The sequence below is a fragment of the Octopus sinensis genome, linkage group LG2 (assembly GCF_006345805.1).
Source record: "Octopus sinensis linkage group LG2, ASM634580v1, whole genome shotgun sequence".
NCBI classification, from domain to species: domain Eukaryota; kingdom Metazoa; phylum Mollusca; class Cephalopoda; order Octopoda; family Octopodidae; genus Octopus; species Octopus sinensis.
Genome location: NC_042998.1, coordinates 169,402,051 through 169,422,498, shown reverse-complemented (window position 1 = coordinate 169,422,498; position 20,448 = coordinate 169,402,051). Strand labels below are relative to the sequence as shown.

General features: G+C 34.9%; 2 protein-coding genes across 3 annotated transcripts in view; both read left to right on the top strand.

Annotated features, from left to right (window-relative positions):
* LOC115224255 (ubiquitin-conjugating enzyme E2 E1) overlaps positions 1–4,024 on the top strand; it is a 42,088-nt gene extending 38,064 nt beyond the window's left edge. Inside the window, exon 7 of the mRNA XM_029795066.2 lies at positions 2,547–4,024. Coding sequence (XP_029650926.1) covers positions 2,547–2,613 — 67 coding nt within the window. The 3' untranslated portion in view covers positions 2,614–4,024. The remainder of the gene's footprint in view (positions 1–2,546) is intronic.
* On the top strand, positions 233–18,335 carry LOC118762106. 2 transcript variants are annotated; one of them, XM_036500377.1, is made up of 3 exons: positions 233–253; positions 12,651–12,922; positions 17,161–18,335. In XM_036500377.1, the coding sequence occupies exon 3, from the start codon at positions 17,532–17,534 to the stop codon at positions 18,321–18,323; it is 792 nt and encodes a 263-aa protein (XP_036356270.1). In that variant the 5' UTR covers positions 233–253; positions 12,651–12,922; positions 17,161–17,531; the 3' UTR covers positions 18,324–18,335. The 2 variants fall into 2 exon arrangements, with proteins under 2 accessions (XP_036356270.1, XP_036356271.1); XM_036500378.1 differs by lacking the exon at positions 233–253 and having other exon boundaries at positions 12,557–12,922.
* Positions 18,336–20,448: the final 2,113 nt, after the last annotated feature.

The following is a 20,448-nucleotide window of genomic DNA, read 5'->3' as shown; positions in this document are numbered from 1 at the left end:
ATAAAATAAATTACCTGTGTTAGTTCCTTGTTAACAGCAATAAGAATAACATCCAATCATAACATTAAAGAGTTTCAGGCATTTTCTGCTGAAGATTTCATTGCATATTTACTTTGCTACATTTTGTTGTTTGGGGTGTTATAGATATATTTATATATATTTTATTATTTATATTATATATATATTACATATATTTTGGAGTGTTATATATATATATATATATATATACAGAGAGAGAGAGAGAGAGTGAGTGGTACATAGGGGGAGAATTCACAAAAAAAAACGAAGACAGGTGGTGTAGACAACAAACAAATGTATTAATTTAACGCTTGGGAAGTGAAAAAGTCTTTAACGTTTCGAGCCTATGCTCTTCCACAGAAAGAAACAAGGAGAAAAAATAAAGATGTGATGTATAGTTGAGCTTGCTGCAAACTGCTGTTTACCATCTTAAAAAGGAAAACAAGTATCTTAATAAAAGGTGTATTGCTAACACCTTATATTACAAATGTTGGATGTTTTTAATACCAACAATTTGCTATGATAACTGAGAGTTAAAGATAATGTGAATGTTGAGAGAAAATATATTTTCAGATAAAGAGCAAGACAATGGAAACTATTATAGTCTTCTACTATAGCCCAGGGCTGACCAAAGCCTTGTGAGTGGATTTAGTAGAAGGGAAAATTGAAAGAAACCTCTGTGTGTGTGTGTCCTTTTGTTTGTACCCAGGTGTTGGTTTGTTTACTTCCCCATAACATAAGTTTTTTTATTAATAACAAACAAAAACAACTTTCATGTCTTGCATTTGATAACTATTTTTTGGTGAGATTTCAAGTGTTGGAAATCTGTTTCATTGAAAATGACAAGCCAATGATGTGCTTGATCTGCAAGAAAGAGCAGCCAAATCTCTCAACTTACCTCCTACCGTAATAAAAGGAGGACACTTGGGATAACATTAATATTGAATGCATTGAAATAGATGGGATGGTCATGGCTAGCCTGGAGTTAAGCAGCAAAATATCTTGTTGATTTATCAATAAAATCTTTAGAGGCTGGGGACAAATCATGGTTGTTTGTGGAAATAATAATTAAAAGCAATATTGCAATACAATTGATTTTCAAATTACATTGAAGTTATAATTAGTGAAATTATATTAAAAATTTATTGTACTTTATTGTAAAGGTAATAATTTTTACATTTATTTATTAGTCACTGTTGAAATTTTAATAGGAATTGAACAACCTGGAATTAGAAGTATTTGTCTGTCTGTCACTATACACTTGTATGTAATGAATTTGCTTTAAAACCTAACTTGCTTTTATTTTTCTAGTTTACAATGGTGTTATAGGAAATCGGTTATGTTTCAACGGTTAATTACAGAAATATAATCATTTACACCATTGACAATTGTCTTCTATAGCCCTGGGCTGAACAAAGCCTTGTGAGTGAGTGGATTTGGTAGAGGGAAAACTGAAAGAAACCTGTTGTGTGTGTGTGTCCTTTTGTTTGTCCTCTCCCACTGCTTCACAATAGGTTGGTTTGTTTACATCCCCCACAACGTAGCAGTTTGGCAAAAAGAGACCAATAGAATAACAAACTTAAAAATAAGTACCGGGGTGGATTCTTTCAACTAACAATCAATGTCTCAGCATGATCACAGTCCAGTGACTGAAGCAATAAAAAAAATTTTTCATCACAAAATTTCTTTATTAGTTAAATGAAAGATAAGTTAATCCCAGATTAAAATTACGGGGCCAATTAGTCAGTTTGTCATGTTTGTACTAGAAATGGGACATATTCTTCAAGAATATATTTGTCTTTTAACTTATTGAGATTTGTTGTTTTTAGTATTTTGTAAAAATAAAAAAATTCTCTCCTTTGGTTATGTATTTGTAGACTTCATCAACAAAGGGTCAAACATGATGTTGTGATGGAGGGGAGAGATTTAAAATATTGAAGTGGAAGGTTTATTTGGGGTGGAGTCTGTGAAAATAAAGAGAACTTTATGATTGTGAGGTGATCACTGTATTAACCGACAAAAATGCTTTTTATACATGTATATATTAATTTGAACCATTTCTGGTAGTTCTGTTCTACATTGGTTCCCTTTAGATTGAGGGAACTAAATTGAAGGGTTGTTAAAAAATTGAGTGATTGTTTTAAGTTTATCATCTAAGAATGTACACAGATTGTCTGATGTTTTTCCTGAACAGCTTTCATTTACCAGATTTCATTCCCAAGGCTTGAGTTACCTTGAGGTTAATGTTAGAAAACACTTACCTAAGGTGTTAATATAGTGGAATCAAAAATGAAACCAGATGACTGCAAAACTTCAAAACATGTGCATGCTTGCACCTGGGTTGGTATCTGGTATTTGGTGTTTTGTTCTTCCTTACTTCCCTTAGAAACTTTAGCATTTTCTTCAAATCTTTGATCCTATTCATAACTATTACTGTTTAATTTTGTGCATGTTTATAGACATTTCTTTTAGGATTCTTGAAAATTTTTATTCCACCTTATATGTTAACTTTTTATTTATAATTACAGTCAAAACAGATCAGAATATGAGAAGCGAGTGAGATCTCAGGCCATGAGGCTTCGAGAAGAATCTTAACCATCAAACCTTTATCTCGGATCCAAAGAAACACCTGTGTGATGACAGCAACAATTATATCATACAAGATTTCTTCATTCCATGTAATTACTATTGTAATATGTATGCAATAGCCAAACCGCTCTCAACCATAAAATCATTTTGCACGTGCTCTCTTACACATACACACACACACACACACACACACACACCTCACATACACACACACACTTTTTTTCTCTCTCTCTCTCTCTCCCCCCCCTCCCTCTCTGATTTACTGTTACTCTTCTCTCTTTCTCTCTCCCTCTTTTCTACCATAACATCTATCTGAATTCCCTATTGGAACAGCTTTCAAATTAATTTGGCAACGTATGAAAAGACACTGTCACATTTTTAGAATGTGTCCATCTCTTATGCAACCACCAAAGAATGACATGCATACTGATACAAATCTCCCTATCAAATTATTTGGTAGTTGATTTATATATAAATACTTTTAATTTCATATATCTTTATGAAATAAATGTGTGAAAGAAAATTACATTTATGTTTATTCTATTATCAAAAGGAACTTAGTATGTGTATGTGTTTATATAGATATACATCTTACATGCATGCAGACACACATACACACACAGAGGCACATAAATATATTGCATGAATGTGCTGTGTATGAGAATTTTGTTTACTAAAGCATGATTTCTTTGTATTGTTTAGTAATTTGCATATGTCATGTCATTGTCCATAGGGTCTTTAATGCAGTTCTTTTCATCTTGTAACAGTGCAAACTTTAGAATTGCTTAGCTAAAAGAAAAAGTCTTTTTTCACTTGTTTTATTTATTCAGGCATGTACAAACTTGGTGTGTGCTGTTGTCACGAGTTGCCAATAAATGTCTTCATCTTTTGAAAAACTCATCAGTTTTATTGCTTTTTGCTAGTGATAATGGAGTTTATAACTGACTGCCTTTTGAAATTTCTACATTTACAAATATAAGGTAAAACAGATATTTAAAGAAATAGAATAGAAGTGAAAAGATTTTTATTAAGAAAAATGTTAAAGAAAATCTATTTTAATTGAAATGGTATTTAATTCCTTTGAAATTAGATTAATCATGTAGTCAAATGAAAATAAATCTAAACATAATCATTCTATAAGAAAATAAAATAGTTTTCCATTCTACTGCATTGCATTATTGATAAGTGCTTTCTGAAATAAATGAATATGTATTCTTTCTGCACCTTATTATCCCTCATCTTCAGAACATCTTATTTTAACTGGATTTGGAAGAGAGATAGAGGTTACCTGTCAATTCAACTTGTTCTTTTTAAAGCATGTACTTGTTAAAAACCTCTTTTAAAAAAATGATTTGACACATCATGTATTATTTTCTTTTATAATATTGTGTCAAAATAAAGATATTAAAATAAGTGATCTTTAGTGAAGTCTATTTTTTTTTGTCATAATAAAATAAAATAAAAATATTTATGGGAATTTATCTTTTTTGTTTTAATAGTTTTGTCATTATTAATCTTTTTGTTATTTTTATGCTAACTTGGGTTGAATTAGTTTAAGAAAAATATATGCATTCTTATATCATCTTTGAAAATGGTCAGCTTGGGATGTTTGGCTACCTTTAAATACCTTTTGAGCTCTACTTTAGTTCATCTACTACAGATTTTTCCAGTAGTGTATCATATGTTGATGAAAAAGGTGGCGAGCTGGCAGAAACGTTAGCACACCGGACGAAATGCGTGGCCGTATTTCGTCTGCCGTTACGTTCTGAGTTCAAATTCCGCCGAGGTCGACTTTGCCTTTCATCCTTTCGGGGTCGATAAATTAAGTACCAGTTAGGCACTGGGGTCGATTTTATCGACTTAATCTGTTTGTTTGTCCCCTCTGTGTTTAACACCTTGTGGGTAGTAAAGAAATGGGTATTGATGAACTGTATCCCTTTATTCAGCACCAATTCCTCTGAAAGGAATTTAAAGATCTCACTGTTTCAGTAACCCAAATTGTCAGTCTTTGTTCTTAAGCAGGACAATTTTGCTGACTCTCAGTCCAGGCAGCATATTATACATCATAAAAGGCTAACACATGTGCATGGCTTCCTCAAATTATACAAATTTAGAGTTCCCCTGTCATTTGTTGAAATTGATCATGCAATTTGCTGGGCCATTTCCTAGTTAACTTTGTTTCTCCACTTTATGGGCAGAACTTCATAATTGACAGTTGAACATTGTCAAGCAAGTCTATGCTGTGCCAGTCTTATGCCAAATGATCAGCTTTGATGTAGTGAGTTGATCTCCATAGGCTCCAACAGAAGGCTTTCAGCTCATCATCATCATTATTTAATGTTAGTTTTCCATACTGCCATGGTTTGATGGGCTGGTTAGGCAGAAGACTGCACCAGGTTTCTCAGTCTGTTTTGGCAGGGTTTTTGTGGTGGGATGCACTTCTAACACTAACCACCTTATAGAGTGGACTGGGAGGTTTTTATGTGGTACCAGTACCAGTGAGGCCTGTTTTGGTATGGTCCTTCCAAACACCAACCATTTTACAGTGTGGATTGGATGCACCAGCACTGGTGGGGGTCACCAAATAACCTGCAAGACAAAGATCCTTTGAGAGGTGGGTGGAGCATTGGAGGAGGTAGCTTTGTGACAGAGGGACAGTAACAGGTGTCTTGCTGTGAAGGAGAGAGAGAGATTTAGAATGAGGACATACATGGTTATCCAGTCAGAGGGAAAGCAAGATGGAAAAGAAATACATCAACAATTGAGATAACTACTGGTTAAACACTGTCACCTTTAATAACTAATGCTATCATGGAATTTTTTTAAGACTTAACCAACATTGAAACTCAGCCTAGTTAAATTAGGATATTGTCTTTTGTGAATAACAAATATCCAACTCATTAAGTTCACTGTCAGTTGAAAGCACAAAGCAAAGATTAAACCGAACTGCATTTTACTTGTACCTTATTGCAAAAGTCTCTTAGAATCTATAACTCATACTATGTAAGAACTGTATTGAAAAGTAGCATCATACTTTGCATATTTTTCACCAAAGTGAAAACAAAGACTAGTTAGAAAGTAAGAACTGCATCTACAACTTCCTAAGCTTTGCAAAGATCTTATAGAGGATAAACAGAGATGCCTTAAACTCTGCATAAAAGAACATTGAAAAGTTTTGAGAAATTCTCAGAATAAGAATGGCTGAGCATCTATGTGGAATTGATAGTGAACCAAAGTTATTAAAAATCAGTGAAATGGCATAACTCAGTCAGAAGTCAAGCTCAGTATAGCTGCTTAGACTAGGAGATAAGAATGTTGCTATCCTTATTAGGGATGCAAGCTAGAAGCCTTTATAATCTGGTACTATATAGACATTCAGGAATAAGACACTTGGTGACTATATGGAGATAAGTAAATGGCAATATATGTATTAGTCAAATGTTATGATTATTTATTCACATTATTTTTAACCCTTTATCATTCAGATTAATTTGTCTGCATTTTTAAAAATTATGTATCTTGTAGCTTCAAGATTTTGAAGTTATGATTGTTTATTTTTAGAATGACATTGCAGGTATGAGAGGCTGGGCCAGGTTATGTAAATGCTGATGGGTTAATTAATTGTAGCTTAGATTTGATGAAGGTGATCATTATCATTTAATGGTTCTTCTTCCATAGGTTGGATGGTTTGACAAGAACAGGTGAGCCAGAGTGTTCCACCTGATTTTTATGTTTGCTTTGGTATGATTTCTATAGCTGAATGCCCTTCCTACTGTCAACTCTTAACTGAGTGTACTTCTTAGCACCATTGACGTTGCCAAGTACCCACAAGATAAAACTTCTTAAGTGAACAGAACATACACTGGAGGAATAAGAAACTGATGGAGGGAGAGGAACAGATGTCTTGCTGAAGCAATGAAGACTTGCCCACATTATATTTATAATGACATTGTATGGTAGGTGTGAGAGGTTGGATATGGCCAGTTGAAATGTTAAAGAGTTGAACAATTTTTCATATGTAGGTGATGTTGGTTGCTAGGAAAATTATAAATTCTTTTAGTATACTTGTGCCATAAAAAGAAAGACAGCATTTTTGAAGAATCTGAAACTGTTATTTAATAAATGCATCACCATAACATCTGTTCAGTATATTTGTTACATCATGAATTGTTAGGTTCTGACCAAAATTCATTTTCTATAAGTATATTTTGTCAATTAATGTAGCATGCATTTCCTCATTTTAATGTCCACTTCTCCATGCTTGCATGGGTCAGATGGAATTTGTTGTGATTTTCTTGTGGCTGGTTGCTCTTCCTGTCACCTCACCTATTTCTAAAGGAGGCAATAATTTCTCATGATCAGACATGTTTTCATAGAATATTAGGAACAAAAAAAAACAGTTTGCATGACAATGACGCTCGTTTACAACTATTGTGATGTCAAGGCAAGCGGCATGCCACACACACACACACACACACCTACATATATATATATGTATATATATCAATGGAAATTGTAGCTGTGATACCAGTGCCGGGGGCATGTAAGAGAACCATCCGAATGCGGCCGTTGCCAGCCTCGCCTTACCTCCGTGCCAGTGGCACGTAAAAATCACCATCTGATTGTGGCCGTTTGCCAGCCTCGTCTGGCACCTGTGTCAGTGGTACATTAAAAGCACCCACTACACTCATGGAGTGGGTGGCGTTAGGAAGGGCATCCAGCCGTAGAAACATTGCCAGATCAGACTGGGTTTGGTGCAGCCTTCTGGCTTCCCAGACCCCAGTTGAATCGTCCAACCCATGCTAGCATGGAAAGCGGATGCTAAACGATGATGATGATATATATACAGGGTGTGGTGAATAAACTGTTGTCTAAATTATGCAAAATTTAAAATAACACTGACATCTCATTTTAACATATATTTTCCAAAAATTACATATATATCTTGAAATACTAAAAAGTAAATTTATTCAATAAAATTGCTATTGGCCTCAACCATGACCTCCAGATGACTTCGGAATCTCCTGCAAATCTTTTAGATGGTCTTCTTGTTTAAGTTGGTGAATGCTGCCATAATCTTTGCCTTCAGTTCGTCTTTTGTTGGTCCTTTGTTCAAATGTGCCACACACATAATAATGAAGCGGTTTGCAGTCTGGGGAGTTAGGTGGCCAGATGTTATGGGTGATGTGGTCACTGAAATTGTCTGATAGCCATGACTGGGTTCTGCTTGTGTGGCATGGTGCAAAGTCCTTTTGCCAGACAGGGTCTTCCAGCAGCCACCCTCTTGACCCAGGGTAGCAGAACCTCCTCCAGGCACTAGATGTAGGCCTCCATGTTGAGTCTGAGGCCATGTAGGAAGATGAATGGAAGCATAACATTGCCATCACTAGTGATCACTCCAAACACCATGGTGTAGACTGGATGTTTGATTTTTATCACTCTTGGTACATGTCCTCAGATTGACACCCAAACACTCTGAAACATTTATATTGGAGCTTCTGGCATGAATGCCAAGCAGTACAGCATGTCGTTTCTAAATTTCTGGCACAGTGAATTGTATAATGATGCTGTTTTTCTCACAGACAGTGCCCAACTGACTCTACTATACTGTGTAGTCAACAAGATCAAAAGCTAACAATGCACATGCATGCAACAATTTACCCATTGCACCCTATATATCTATATATATATATGTTTTTTTTTCTTTTACTTGTTTCAGTCATTTGACAGTGGCCATACTGGAGCATGACTTTAAAGGGTTTTACTAGTACTTATTCTATTGGTCACTTTTGCCAAACTGCAGAAGAACCCAGGCTAAAATTACATAACTTTAAATGCTTGTCACTTCTTTAATATTTATTTTTAGTTGCAAAAAAAATTAATGCTATTTTCATAATTTCTTGAAAATAATCTGGTGAAACTCAGTGTGGTAAGAAGCTTCCCACTGTGTGGTACTTTAGGCATATGCATATTTATGTGTGTGTGTGTCTGTCTCAGTGTTTTGCCCCACTACCACTTGAGAACTGGTGTTGGTGTGTTTACACCCCTGTAACTTAGCAGTTCAGAAGAAAGACAGATAGTATCAAGCTTAAAGAAAAAGAGGGTAATGGGGTCAATTCAGTCAACTAAAAATTCTTCAAAGCACTGTTTCAGCATGGCTGAAGCAAGTAAAAGATATAAGATACTATGTTTATAACAATTACTGCCAAAGTTTTTTACTACTACTACTACTACTACTGTTGCTGATTCTACTAGTACTACTACTACCCCCTTATACAGTTTGTATCAATCCTCCCTATTGTCCCTGTTCTGTGGTCATGGACTGGTAGATTTTCTTTGAAGTCTTCAAAATTCTGATTCTTCCTAGACTACACAATACCACAAGTACCTCCACTGAGAGAAGAAACAGAGAAAAAGTTCAACCATGAATTTCAACAAAAATCCAAATGAACTCACCTACAATTAGCATCAGGTGACAACAAGCAGAATGACTAACCAACATAGATGAAGAAAAAAAATTACATTTAAAACCCTGAGACTTAAATATACTAACAGCCTTGCTCTCAAACCAGTTCTTCAAAAATTTTTCACATCAAATATTAAACAATGAAGTGAAATTAACAGTTTTTGTGTGTTTAAGAAAGGTTTATTTGTGTCTTTCAATAAATAAATATAGGTCAGGCATAGCCGTGTGTGTAGGCACAGGTGTGACTGTTTGATAAGAAGTTAGCTTCTCAACCACACAGTTCTGGGTTCAGTCTCACTAGGTGACACCTTGGGCAAGTGTCTTCTACTATAGCCATGGGCCTACCAAAGCCTTGGGGATGGATCTGGTAGATGAAAACTGAAAGAAACCTGTCATCATCATCATCATCATTGTTTAATGTCTGTAAGATGTTTTCAATCTATATATGGTAAGTCCCTGTCAGCTGGTGATGTTGGGCTCAAGCTCTTGGAGAACCTAACACAGTTCACAAACTTGTTCTCGTCCAAGAGTGTCCTTGCCTACATTCATCCCCTGTTGTTTAGGGCTAAACTATTTGGTCTCACCAAGGTCAATGGAAACCTCTGCCCCATAGCAGTTTGTTGTACTCTGCGACGGCTCACAGCAAAAGTGTACCTGTTCTCAGTTTCTAGCTGCCTGACCGAGGAATTTTTCTCTATTGAGCTAGGAGTGGGTACTAAGCTAGGTTGTGAAGCTGCTGCTCATGCCACCAGTGCTTTCATCAACTTGCCCTATGAATCCCCAAAAGTCATCCTCAAACTTGACCTTCAGAATGCTTTTAACGTTATTCTCCATGCAGTAATGGCAAACTCCCTACCACTTTATCACTTTGCTTGGCAAGCCTATCAGAAGCCCTCCTACCTCTCGTTTGGTGACCACCTCATCCCATCTTCCTCTGGAGTCTGGCAGGGTGAGCCACTTGGGCCTGCCCTATTCGCTTTGGGTATTAATGATTTTAACAAGATGGGAGCCGACCTAGACCTAAATGTCTGGCACCTCAATGATGCTTGTTTGGGAGGTCCTCCTGGCAAGGTGCTTGCAACTGCAAGGACGATGATCGAGAAACTTGGTTGTAGAGAAACTTGGTCTAAGTGTTAACACCGCCAAATGCGAGCTTTGGCTCTTCAACCACCTAGCTTTGCATGAGTAGACTACTAAACTATTTGTTGACTCCCTCCTCTCAATCATGATTCCTACTTCATCAGCGTGGTGCTCCTTTGGAGCCCCAATTATTGACCTAGCTTTCGAATCCATCTTTAGATCCAAAATGGATAACCTTGAACAACTTTTTAAAAATCTTGGAGTAACTGAGCCCACCAAGGTTTTTTTGATATGTAGGAATCACTTGTCTATTCCTAAGCTATTGCATTTTCTGAGAGTTAGTCCATCTTACAGATTCCTATCGTCCCTCCAATACTTTGACGACCTAACCTTCATCAAACTCGAATTCTTGGTCAATGTCAAACTCTCCCTAGACTCCTGCGACCAAGCTGCTTTGCCCAAACGGTTTGGGGGTCTAGGCAAGTGCTCGTCTTTATCTCTTCCCTGTGTTTTTTTCTCCATTCACGCTTGCTTCCCTTTGGTAGACAACAACCTCTCCTCTCCAACATGGACTAATTCCAACAGGGAGATGGATGAAGCTCTGTCACAGTGGAGAAAGCTGGGTTTGTCAGTTCTGGTTACAATAGAGGGTAGACAGAAACAGAGTATGGGACAATCTGCGTTCAGGTGCAACTTCCAACTCTCTTCTTGATCAATCTGATCAATTTTCAAGGTGTCACCTACTTTCAGCTAGTACAAAATTCTCAGGGGACTGGATTGATGCCCTGCCTGTGGCCAACATTGGTGATCTACTCAGTCTAGACGAACATCACAGAAGTGGGAGCTGACATCTGTAGGTGACTGAGATGTCACTGTAGTATGTCTGTCTTGTCGCTTTGCTCATCACATCAAGCTAAATTATTAAGCGAACCTGGCTTAGATTAATATCCCCTCAGTTCTGGAGCCGTTGGGGTTATCCAGAAGTGATAGAAAGAGACCAGATAGTAGGGTAATCCTCTGTTCTTGGGTTAGAGTAGGTGTCTCATTTGGGGCACCACAGTGTGACTCCTTTGCTCCTTCCTACATCCTGGATGCTGCAGTTAATTGGAGAATCACTGCTTCCATAGCCAAACAGGAGAAAACCTTGAAGTATCGGGACCTGACAGTGAACTATCTCTTCCAACCTGGGGCGTTTGAGACGTTCGGAGGGACTGGAGCACTAACCGCAAAGTCCTCATCAACGCAGGCAGCTCGCCTCACCGAGGGGTCAGGTGATGCCCTTGAGGGCCTTTGACTTTCCCAGTGCCTTAGCCTTGCCTTTCACCTTGTGGTGTGCGACCAGTTGCTGTGATAAAAAAACAAAAAAATTCCTGGATCTTTTCCTTTTGAACGGCACATGTCAACTCAATTTCTAGTTAACTAAACACTTTTAAACTTCGTATACTGGTAGAATGTGTTTATAAAACATCATTTTTTCTTGGCTCTATTGAGAAAATTCTATATGTTGTAACATATTTCCACTTTAATTTGAAGCATTTTGGCAATTTTAACCAATCGATGACCTCCATTTGGGGTGAAAACATTCTGTGCTTGTTTAAGAAACAGATTAGGTTTATTTACATTTGTGAAGAAAAAAAGATACCCTTCCCCCACCCCTAACCCTAAATCTAAAATAGATTGAAATGCAATAGATCAATGCTAGGGTTATAATTATGGGTGACAATTTCGTACGACACCGCTACGCAAAGTGGGATTTTTTCTAGCGGTGTCAAATGAAAATGTCAGCCCTAATTATAACCCTAGTATCGATTTATTGCATTTCAATCTATTTTAGATTTAGGGTTAGAGTTAGGGTTAGGGTTAGGGGTGGGAGAAGGGTATCTTTTTTTCTTCGCAAATGTAAATGAACCCAATCTGTTTCTTAAACGAGGGACATATTCATACAGCACGGAATGTTTTCACCCCAAATGGAGGTCAGCGATTGGTTAAAATTGCCGAAATGTTCGAAATTTCAGACGAAATATCTTACAAACTATAGAATTTTCTCAATAAAGCCAAGAAAAAAAATGATGTTTTATAAGCACATTCTACCAGTATACGAAGTTTAAAAGTGTTTAGTTAACTAGAAATTGTGTTGACATGTGCCGTTCAAAAGGAAAAGTTCCAAATTCCCTTCCAAAGGTTTCAATACAGTTTTAACAAAAAGATTTGAAAGAATTAGACGAAAGTTCTTCGGTAATTTTCTTTCATATAAAGAAATGTTTATGTTAATTTTAAAATTTGCCAGCAAAATCTTATAAAATGACAATGTTCTAAAAGATGTACATTTTCCAAAATTAAAATAAAGTTGTTTTTGACTGAGTAAAAATTTAACCAACTAGTTATGACGAAATTTTACAATAGTTTTTAATTCAGTTTTTGAAACTTATAACGGTAGACGAACGAAATATTACAATCGCGTTTCTTTCAAATTGTAATTATGTGTCGAGAGAGTAAGAGTGAGAGGAAGGAAGAGTAAATTGGAACAGTTCAACTATTGACCAGTCAATAAACTTGAATCTTGTTCGCAGACTTCGTGCTGCTTACTAGTCGACCCCCTATGAACTCCAGAGAAATTAATAATAAAAAAAAAAAAAAGACAATGATATTTTTGATTTATCACCCTGTTCAGTCAGACTAATTTTTAAAAATTCTGTTGCGAGTACTTGTCCAGTTTTACTTTCATACAGACACAGTTAATACCGTGTGTGTATCAGATGGACCGTTAAGGTAAGTTTTGAATTATTTTTGTATTAGAGATGATTTAACGTTTGTGTTGAAATTCAAAAAAAGAAAATTCTGTTAGAGACATAATGTTTCTTGCAGCCCTCTTTAGTTTGAAACTACTTGTATTAGTTTTAAAGATTGTCACATTTTTTTTTTACAGCCGGGAGTTTTATTACTGAAAAAAGAAAGGATAAATTACCAAAGAAAGTTGCATTAATTTTATTTTCAGTATAATTCTATTGCTTTTGTTTATATTATATAGAATTCGTATTTCAAACAAGGCTGTCTAGTTAATAAGCGACCGCGTGGATTCAGGTTCACTCTCACTGAGTGGATTCAGGTTCACTCGCACATTGGGCGAGTGTCTTTTACTATAGCTACCTGTTCTTTTTTTTAGTGAATTTGTCAGACAGAAACTGTGGAATCCAGTGGTGTAATATGTGTGTATATGTTCCCCCAACCATTTGACAACCGGTGTTGCTTTGCTTGCGTCCCTATAACTTGTTTGGCAAAATAGAGACTGATAGAATTGGTACCCCAGTTAATATAAGTACTGGGGTCGATTTGTTAAACTCTTGAGTGTTACCCAGCATGGCCACAGTCTAATGACTGAAACAAGTATGAGTTTTTTTTTTGTGAGCTAACTACAACATAACTGAATAATTAAAAAGGTAAAATATTTGGATTTGGCAAGACTTTCCCCATTTCAGTAAAAGGTGAAAAAAAAAAAAAAAAGTTCGAAAGCGTAAGTAAAACAAATACAGAAAAAAACCTCGTTAGGAACGTTTCCTGCAAGGTTTCGCGTGGTCCCTTCTCTAACTAATATATATATATATATATATATTAAATGCAAAAAAAAAAAAAAATTGGAAATTTTTGAACATAATAGATTTAGAATTCAAATATATAATTTTAAAGTCCTTTTCTTTGATTGGAAACTGATTTAAAATTCTCCTTGTATTAAATGTTAAGTGCCTGCCAATTTGAACAGCCTGCAACTATTTCATTATTTTAAAAACTGATTTTAAGCTATGCAACTAATATATATACATCTATATTTATTTCTTTACTACCCACAAGGGCTAAACATAGAGGGGACAAACAAGGACAGACAAACGGATTAAGTCCATTACATCGACACCAGTGCGTAACTGGTACTTTATTTATCGACCCCGAAAGGATGAAAGGCAAAGTCAATTATTATTAATCGGCAGAATTTATATAGTAACTTAAGAGCCGAGAGTTTTGGCTATTGGTACTTTTCAATCTATCTATCAATTCATTCATTGAGTTCCGTTTGCAATCACCAAACCTAAAGCAATAGATTGAGATTTTTTTTTTAATTCTTAAATCTATTTCAAGAACTATTTTAGAACATCGGAATTTCGTTAGATTGAGGCAGTACTGATTTTGAAAATCCACACTTAATAAATGCTGTTTACTGTAACCCCCGTTTAGAACGATTTCTCTAATTTGTCTAAAACAAAGATATGTTTCAGAATTTCTAATTATTTTGTAGGCAATTAGTTATATCGAAGGAAAGTAATTTTGTATATCATGTGAAGCATTAAATTAGTCGTTTAACCAAATAAACTCCTTTAATTTACTGTTATGATTGTAAAGGCATTCAGATGGCATATTTCGAAAATTGGGGCTAATGCAGTTTCGCACCTCTCCTTGAAAAATGCATTTTTTCGAAAAACATTTTCCGGATCCCTACTTTTTAGATGTCGGAGATTACGAATATGCAAAAATCTTCCCCACCCCGCGTAATTATTTACCGACGGAGATTCCGAATATGCGAGAAACCACGTTTTCAAAATTTTAAATACATTAAGCATATAGATATATGTATAAAGAGATAGATATGTCTTCCTGGGGCTAAAAACAACAGTAACCGTCTTCTTTCGGACCGTCACATTTATTTGACAAATATATTTTATGAATAAACGGATAGGAATAAAAAGACAGATAAATAAATGATTGAAAAAGTTCAAAATTTAAAATTGGGAGGGGCTCACATGGCAGAGTTTGTTATTTTTGCTTTTCTTTTTTCAAAAGATTTTGTTATTTCTGTACTCATTTTTTTAACTTTCAAAAAAAAAAAAAAAAGAAATTCTAATTTCACTTTGTCATAATTACTGGTGGAGATGTATACAGAACCCTTCACCCCTTTAATTTTTTTTTTTTTTCATGGAGATTCCGATTCTGAAAAAAAAATTTTTTTTCAAAAATCGCAATATGGGTTAGTGCACAAATCTATGAAAAAGTCACCGAAAAAAATATCAACATTGTCACGATACTGTCTATTTAAGGGGTTTTCAATATGTACGGCATGTATTGTCAATAATTTGACTGTCTGTTTAATTGTCTTCATAATTTTGGCAGAGTTCTGATCGAAGCAATTTTTTTTTACACATATATGTAAGGTACCATTTAAGAAGAGTGCGGGACCACTCTTCTTAAATAGTTCCTATATGTAATGCTATTTTATATCTTTTTATTTCAGTCATTAAACTGTGGCCATGTTGGAGCACCGCCTTGAGATATATATATATATATATATATATATTAATTGTGGACGGACGTCGGATTTATGAAGCACCAACAAGTTGGAATTTCTGTTTTCACGAGGATTTGGCAATCACTCAGATTCTTGAGTCTCAGAATTATCACTTTCGTTCATTACTTTCTACGATAAACTTTATCTAATCAGAAAAAAGGATTTGAAAGCACATGTCAACTGTAAACACTCGTGTCGAGGTGGAAGAGGACTGGCTGAAGACACGTGTGTGTATTTAGTGGTGTGTGTATATATATATATGTATGCACGTGTATATCAGATCTTGTATGTATATGTATAATTCGATATACAGGGTTGACCAAAAGTCACCTGACAGTAAATATAAAAAAAAAAAAAAATTCCAAAATTTATGCCCAACAACTGAATGAATTTAATAAAAGCATCTAAATATGAAACATGGAAATTGTTCAAACTGAAGTCCTTTTTGAGCGACACCTTTTCCCATTCAAGTCAATACAGAATTACAGATAGTATTTATGGAATTCTTATTTACTGTCGGTTGACTTTTGACCAACCAAGATAAGTTTAGCACATTAAATTAATGTTTCCCACTCACACGCACGTGTTATTGCCGAGGATTTTTCAGATTTTTCGAGCAAAAAAAATGTAAAAAATAAAAATTTCACCCCACCTACATCTTTCCCTTTCCGGCCCGATTTTAGTTTTGTGGGCACTATGCACTTAAAAACAATAGAAGCTTTTTTAGTAAAGAAGAAAAAAAAAATTCAACGTAAAACTGCGTATCCCATGACCAGTAAAATTAGGTTTCAGAAGAAATTTGTTAATAGCATGAGTTTATGCTATTAATGGGGAGAAAATATTGAAAAACATCAATGCTTGTCAGTGAAAAAGAAATAAGGTTATCATAGGATATGCTAGAAACAGCCAAATCTCCTTTTAATCACACTTTTTCATCTGAAAATGCTTCTATAGTTCTTAAATCTGTAGCGCCCAGAAAATCGGTAGCGTAGTAGGTTAAAAAAACCCCCATTTTTTGCAAATTTTTTTCTTGCGATAGTTCAGAGCATTTCCAGGGGCACCATGAAAGAAGAATCTGTCAAAATAGAAATTCCAACTTGTTGGTGCTTCCTAAGTTTGACGTTCGCTAAATTGTGTACAGATTTTGTATTAGCAGTTAAATAACTGATTTAAAATATTTTTTGTTTTGTTACTTTATATCTTGTTTCAGTCATTGAAATGTGGCCATGCTCGACCACTACTTTGAAGGGTTTAGTTGAACAAATTGACTCGGGAATTGCTTTTTTTCTTGAAAGTTTGGTACGAACTGTATTTGTCTCTTTTTGCTAAACTACTAAAGGGGATGTAAACAAACCAATACTGGTTGTGAAGTGGTAGTGGAATAAGCATACAGGTAACACACATGACTGGCATCTTTGTTTTTGTCTACTAAATCCACTCGCAAAGCTTTAGGTGGCCCAGAGTTATAGCAGAAGACACTTGCCATGGAGTAGGATTAAATCCAGAACAATGTAATTAGTAGATTTATGGAGAGAAATATTTGTTTCTATTTACAGGTGTTTATCTTTCTATTTCCACTTTCTAAAAGTCTAATTGCTTCTATCTTTTTTTTTCATCACGTCCTGGTTTGTATACTAAATTTTAATGCACTTTCTTTTCTTTCCATTCTATTCTTCAGAATCTTCTGATTCTTGGAAACTTGGATGCTTGCTTGAATGAATTCCTTTTATATTCATATTGGCTCACTAATTTTGGAAATAATGTATGTGAAATATTAAAGAAGATCTTTATATTGAAATGATTTATGTACTTTGTAAAAAAGAAAAAAAAAAGAAAAATATTAAGAACCTTGAGATAAAACTTTCAATTTTCTACAGAAACCACATTCTCAAAATTTTAAAGGAAGGAAAGAACTAATTCAAATTTTTAATAAATACCCAAGACATTGGAAGGATTTAATTGAGAAGATGAGCTAGCTACTTGAGCTGGAAGTGTTGTAAGATAAACATCTATTTGGCTTTGCTTTTGTCTTCTAATACGGAGTTAAACATGTCTGCAGCTTCAAATAATAGGAAGAGAAAACGACTTTCAAATGCTTCAAATAAAGAGAACTCGTTCTGTGATTTAAATGTCTCTAATTCAGCTGTTAACAACAACTTGACCTCTTATTCATTTGAATGCCATAATACAGCAAACTTCTGTGAATACTTTGAGAGGCCACACTCTTTCAACTTTTTCCCAGCTGATTTAGTTAATAGGGAACCACCCTCCTACTATGACGAAAGTCAACTTCAAAAACGGCGCAGATTATCTATTACTCAACTACAAAGACCTCCAGATATTCCACCACTCTTTTATCAAAAAGTAGAAGAAATTGTCCATTCAATTGAAGTCATTCACGAGAATGTTCTTTTTAACTTGATGCAAATGAGGAACATGAAAATGGATGAGATGAGCTCAAAATTCAATACATTGGCAGAAGAAGGACCAGTTAATCCCGAAGCAAATAATCCACAGCCAAGCAATGATTATTTTGCTGCTCAGTATTTTTATCAGCAGTCATTGAAAAATGATTTTTCTGCTAAGATGAATGCAATTGCTAATTTCTATAGTCAGCATAAAGATCGTCTTACATTCCAAATTAATTGTATCATGCAGCAAATTAGAGATTTCTCTATGTTCTCAAATGATTCTATGAGTATCCAAGTACCTGTACCGAAAGGGCCATGTTCCACAAATGACTATTTTCTGTCTTATGATTTAATTACACTTCCTTTTTATATGGCAGCTGATTTTATTAAAGAGGAATCAATATACACATCTTATTATCTACACATGTAGAGTGAATGATTTGACATAAATGTTTGGACACCAGATGGGTTCACGGTATTGAACTTGGTACCACATTCATTCAAGTGCAACTGATCTGACTTTGCTTTTCATTCATTTGGAATAAGTACCTGATTGTTTTGACTAACCTAACTCACTCTACTACACAACTGGCCATGATTGTTGGAAAAACACCTAAGAAATCATTCAGATTTGAAGTAATTTTGATCCATTTTGTGATAAAAGATTGTGGAATTTTTGAAAATCTGTAAAGGAAATGCAGCATTTAAAATGTTTATAGTTTGATGCTATACACATTGGAGACTTAGGTTAAAGAGAAAAATAATTCTTAAATAATTTATATATTTTTGCAAGTGATTTCTCTTCAAACTTTCAAAATGCATGTAATAGTTGGACATTGGTATATTCTTCAGTTCCTATGGAAAACTATGGTTTTTTTAATCACAGTATTGATATACTCTAATTGGTTCTTGTGACTGTTGTAGCTTACAAAATAGAACTGCATTGCTGATATGGGAACAGTCATGCCAATCTATTTAGTCATTTATGGTTTCTGTTCTAAGTAACATTGATGTTTGTGATATCTCTGACTTTTGGCTAGCCTGTGTCAAGTTATGTATTTAAACTGATAAATGTCATGCCATTACCATACCACTTCACATGGTGGTAAATTTTGGAATGTGTTTAGAATTTGTAGGTGCTTGTTGTAAAAATAGTTGGTCAATTTGATTTGACTGTCAACTGTATTGCTTTTTCAACTAAAGATATACAAATATTACATAGCTACAATTCATCATTCTGGCTGTTGACCTACTATCAACACCTATTTCTATTTGATTTTCTTCTCCCTTTATCGTCTCTACATGCATATCTTCATTCCGTCTCATATCACTAATCACTGTTTTCCTTCCCACATTAGCACTCTGGTCATTGAACGTTGATAATCATTGGGTTATTGCCCTTACTCTTCACATCTATTCTTACTACTCTCCAACTTTTTTTTTTTTGAAATTCTTAAATTTTTTCCTCCTTCAAACAAAGGGTCATATCTGTGATGTCAGAATCCTTATCCATCAAATATCTGAACTTTAAACAAATTTTGCTCATGCTGATGACCACTAATTTTCTCTGAATCTTGTTTTATACATCAAATGAAGTTTGCTGTTTGTGTCATCATTTCCCTGAACGCTGTGAGAAAAGTATCTCTCTTCATTGCCAATAGCGATGGACTGGTCACTGCCCATAGCAATCAATTGGGCAGAATTCCTGTTAGCTTACAGCAACGAAAAATTTTTAGGCAATACTGAGGAATATGTTAGGAAGTGGGCAGTGGGTAACCAAGCAAGAATCTATTATTTTATTGACAAGTTAGGGTTTGAATTCAATAATCTCTGAACTGGTTACTCTAAATATCCAAGCCAAAATTTTACATTCTTGGCCATTTCCACTGTTTAATTATAGGTTAGTGTTTATTTGATGGTGGAAGTAATCTCACTGTTGTACAAGATCAGTGACAGCTTGAGGCCGAGTAGTATTTGAATTTGATGAGCTCCAGTGATACTTTAGACATGTGAATGAAATTAAGCTGCATTGAATAGAAAAAAAAATCCTTCATTTCCTTCATGTAGTTACATCAATGTTTCTTCAGATCCAAAATATTGTTCAGCTTTGATAGTTAATTAATGAGATGTATTTATCCTTTGAATTACTACTCAATTCAGACTCCTTTACAATACTATGAGTAGCATTCAGGGTTTCTCAAAAACCTAGCCTAATGAAGTGCAATTGATATAAATGGGAACTTGCATCACCTAAATATTTGCTTATCACTGTTTCAAATTAAATACTTAATTACTAAAGCCAGCTATTATTCATTTTAGGTAGGATTCATGTTAATAGCTAAAACCAACTTTCCATTTCAGCTCCAGACTGGCTTTTTATATAAAATAGATTCCATCTCATGGATGTTTCTTATTAGAAAACTTTCGAATTATTTAGCAAATTTTTGTCATCAGTCTTTTGGCTTATGTATGGCTTTGTAGTAAGTTTGCTTCTTAATCCACATGGTTCTGGGTTCAGTCCCAGGATCAACAAAAGACTTGTGTGGGGATTTGGT

What these genes read in the sequence shown, in the direction of transcription:
- LOC118762106 (XM_036500377.1), top strand. Translation starts at nt 17,532, where the DNA reads ATGTCTGCAGCTTCAAATAATAGGAAGAGAAAACGACTTTCAAATGCT.